Source organism: Limulus polyphemus, unplaced genomic scaffold, assembly GCF_000517525.1.
Source record: "Limulus polyphemus unplaced genomic scaffold, Limulus_polyphemus-2.1.2 Scaffold6627, whole genome shotgun sequence".
Lineage (NCBI taxonomy): Eukaryota > Metazoa > Arthropoda > Merostomata > Xiphosura > Limulidae > Limulus > Limulus polyphemus.
Window position 1 is genome coordinate 5,053 of NW_013672237.1, and position 3,722 is coordinate 8,774.

Below are 3,722 nucleotides of genomic sequence, written 5' to 3' on the forward strand. Positions count from 1 at the left end.
GCGGTAACGAAAATTGTAGAGTTTTGTTTGATAGCCACATCATGTAAATTGGCGGTAACGAAAATTGTAGAGTTTTGTTTGATAGCCACATCATGTAAGTTGGCAGTAATGAAAATTGTAGAGTTTTGTTTGATAGTCACATCATGTAAGTTGGCGGTAACGAAAATTGTAGAGTTTTGTTTGATAGCCACATCATGTAAGTTAGCAGTAACGAAAATTGTAGAGTTTTGTTTGATAGCCACATCATGTAAGTTGGCAGTAACGAAAATTGTAGAGTTTTTAAATAATGTATTGAACTTTCTTATTTAATGTTAAGCATTACTAAAACTTGAAATCTGAGTATATAAGATTTATCGAGTAAGTGTGGGAACTACAGAAGTACTGACATGTCTCAAGTACTTGTTTTGTTAGTGAACGTTTATATGTAACATATGTAGGCTTCACTCTTGTAAGAAGGCACTTTTATTTTCTTCTTTCTGCTTAGTTTCTTTATTAAAACTTGGTTAGTATTGACTTTGAATTTTAGGTAAAATGAGAAAAGTGTTTGCAGTAAAAAATTTATAAGATTTATTGTTCTCATAAAAATGGTGCTCTGTGATTTTGATTTGGTGCTTATTTACTGACACTAAAACTAAGTGTATGATAATTTCTTTCATGTAAAGTGTTCTAATTATCTGAAGTGCTTCAGAGAACAACACATTATTCTTTGCTGCTTGTTTCTAGGCTAGAGCACTCCACAGTAACTATTATCCAATAGAAATAGACCCAACCATCAGTATTAAAGACAAGATTCCTTGGATGGAAGAATGGTAAGTGATGGAATACAGTTGCTCCTTCTTAGTCTTTGTGTTTGTTTGACCTAAAAAATTATCTTTTTTTATTGTTGTTCTAACATTTGTGATATCGTTTTAAATATTTGGTTATTTTTTTTTTCTGAGAGTTAGACTCATTAGTTGTCTCGTTTCTCTGGAATGTCAACTACCCAGTTGATATTTTCAACTGACTTGAATTATTTATTAGACACTAACTGCTTTGATACACACACACTTATGCTTGCATTTTTTTCTCTTGTTCTTATGACATATTTTCATTTTGCACACTGTTCACTTTATCCAGGACTTTTTTATTTGCAAATGTTCACTGTGTTACTTAAAACTGATGCATGATCTTTCTCCCAACATGTTTTTGGTTTTTCTTTCAAGCCCGAACGTTGCACTTCACTTCCAAGACTGTGTCTTGTTTTCCTTGATCATTTTATGTTTCTTATTCCTATGTTCTCAGTCAGAGATCAATTCTTTAGTTTTCTGATTTGGGGTTAACCCGTGAGTTCTTCGTGTAGTAGGTCTGGTACATCATATAGATGTGTTTGAGAGCTCTTGAAAGTGGCTTCTTTAGCTGATTCTGATATAATATTTATCAAGTTGTCTGGTAGCTTTATCACAGAATGGGTAAGTTCAATGTCTCATCTTCCGTTTAACTCCAAGTTCCTGGCAGTCCTCTTGAGTATGATTCTTTACATGTTTAGCTACAATTTACCACCCACGCACGTTATTGTGTTTCAAGCTCAGATTTCTGTAGAATTAAAATAGAAGTTAAAAAGAGTATCATACTGTGTGATTAATGTAACTAAATTTGGATGGACAATATATTCGACATTATACATCATAACGATATTTGCTAACCTTTTAAACGTGGGCCAGCTCATGTCACAACATTTTGTAGTTTCACAGAATTACATTTAAACACTAATTAAACAACTTTGTTATCCATTTATGTCAAGAGATTAGCATCAGAATGTAGTTTATAATTCAAAATTTCATAGGCATTTTCATTTGTTAATTTCAAAAGTAAATATTAAAAAATACTCAATCTCCAGCTCTTTGTGCCACATTCACGTCTGTGTTCTGAATTCTCCTCTGTCAGCTTGTACAACTTTAATGGTCATTCATCCACACTATTTTAGTCAATTATGTATTACTTATGTTTTAATGTGCATATTAGAAATGTGAATGATTTGTTTGGGGGGAAGAAGTTAGAGAAATGTTAACAAAGCTTAACTCACGAGACAACGTGTGCAGAACTTCACACTCAGCAAGCGAGTGTAAATCTACTGGTCTTCCCACTGTGATATGTTGCTTTTCAGGCTTAAATATACAATACATGATACAAGATTGGTAATAAAAATATATAATTAATTATAAACAGCTGAAATTATGAATAACATGAACACAACATGTAATTATGTATTGAGAGAAGTTAAAAGTTGTGTTGATTTCATTTGATGATTTCTCAAAATTTCATTGTACTTTGATGTTTCAGTTACATTTAATGTTAGGGTAGAGAAAATAACAAATAAAATTTAAATGGTTACCTTAAAAAACGTTTGATAATCATTTAACAGATTTTAGAGGTCATACAAAAATAAAATACAAAACTGTAAGTTAAAAGAAAGTATTTTTATTTTGAGCATAAAAATCACCTCACATTCAAACTGACTTTTTAAAAGTTTTGGAAATTCACAGACAAATTTTACTATAAATACTTTATTAAAAATTCTAATTTTTTGTGCATCAGACTTGTAATGTTTTCTACAAGCTTTCATGAAGACACACTTAGTATATTCAGAGTTCTAATATGTAAAGTATCGTGATTTTCAGGGTTGGTTAAGATGACCAATCTTGGACCCTACCTGATGTTAAAGGGTTAAATGAATTAACGTATGGTGATTTTGCTACATTTCGTACCAAAGTTTTGCTCTGACAACAATTATCATACTTATGAAACCACATATGTTGTGACATAGGTTTTATATTCAATTGAAATTAAATACATAGTTTTACAAAGATGATCAACATCATGAAATATTTTTTTTATAATTTTGAAGAAAACAAGTTGTTAAGTTTATTTGAGATTAATTTTACACCTTCCGCTGTCAAAGAAATACACGTATAAAATATCAGGTATAACTCTGTGATGATTTGAAGCTCTTTGGAGTCTGAAAGTGTGATTTTAGCCGTATAATAGCCTAAAGAAAATAATTTTTATATTGGACAAAATAATTTTTCATTATTTAACACATTCAGTCCTGATATATTGTTAAATAGAACAAAATGAATTAATGAACAAGTTTTTTTTTTTGGCTTAATTTGAAGAAGAGACCCTCTTGAAAAACACATTAGTTTTTGGATATTTATATCCACTTTATGGTGATTCTATAATGACTGTATAATTCAAATTACAGCATGCTCATTCTATTTTTATTATTTAGTGAAAAAAATGTTTAATTCTCCAGTGTTTTGTGTTTGAAAAGTGGAAAGGGGTGTTGTAAATAACTTCCATCAAACAGTCTATGGGGGCTGTTAGCATTGTTGTTTTTTCCAGTCATAGTTTCTAAGAGGTGCAAATACTGTAGAGGAAAGGTTACAAAGTGATAAAACATTCATGTTTTACATGGTAATAAGTGTTACAAAGTGACACATGGTTGCTCCTGTGTCACCATGTAAAACATGAAGTTTTATAAGTGTTACAAAGTGACACATGGTTGCTCCTGTGTCACCATGTAAAACATGAATGTTTTATAAGTGTTACAAAGTGACACATGGTTGCTCCTATGTTACCATGTAAAACATGAATGTTTTATAAGTGTTACAAAGTGACACATGGTTGCTCCTGTGTCACCATGTAAAACATGAATGTTTTATAAGTGTTACAAAGTGACACAT

At 30.8% G+C, this 3,722-nt stretch overlaps 1 protein-coding gene across 1 annotated transcript in view; it reads left to right on the forward strand.

The window, feature by feature from the left end:
• LOC106473916 (7-methylguanosine phosphate-specific 5'-nucleotidase-like) overlaps positions 1-3,722 on the forward strand; it is a gene marked incomplete at its 5' end in the record, with an annotated part of 15,847 nt that overhangs the window by 3,946 nt on the left and 8,179 nt on the right. The window contains one exon of the mRNA XM_013934605.2: positions 724-809. Within this exon, the coding sequence (XP_013790059.2) occupies positions 724-809 (86 nt within the window). The remainder of the gene's footprint in view (positions 1-723; positions 810-3,722) is intronic.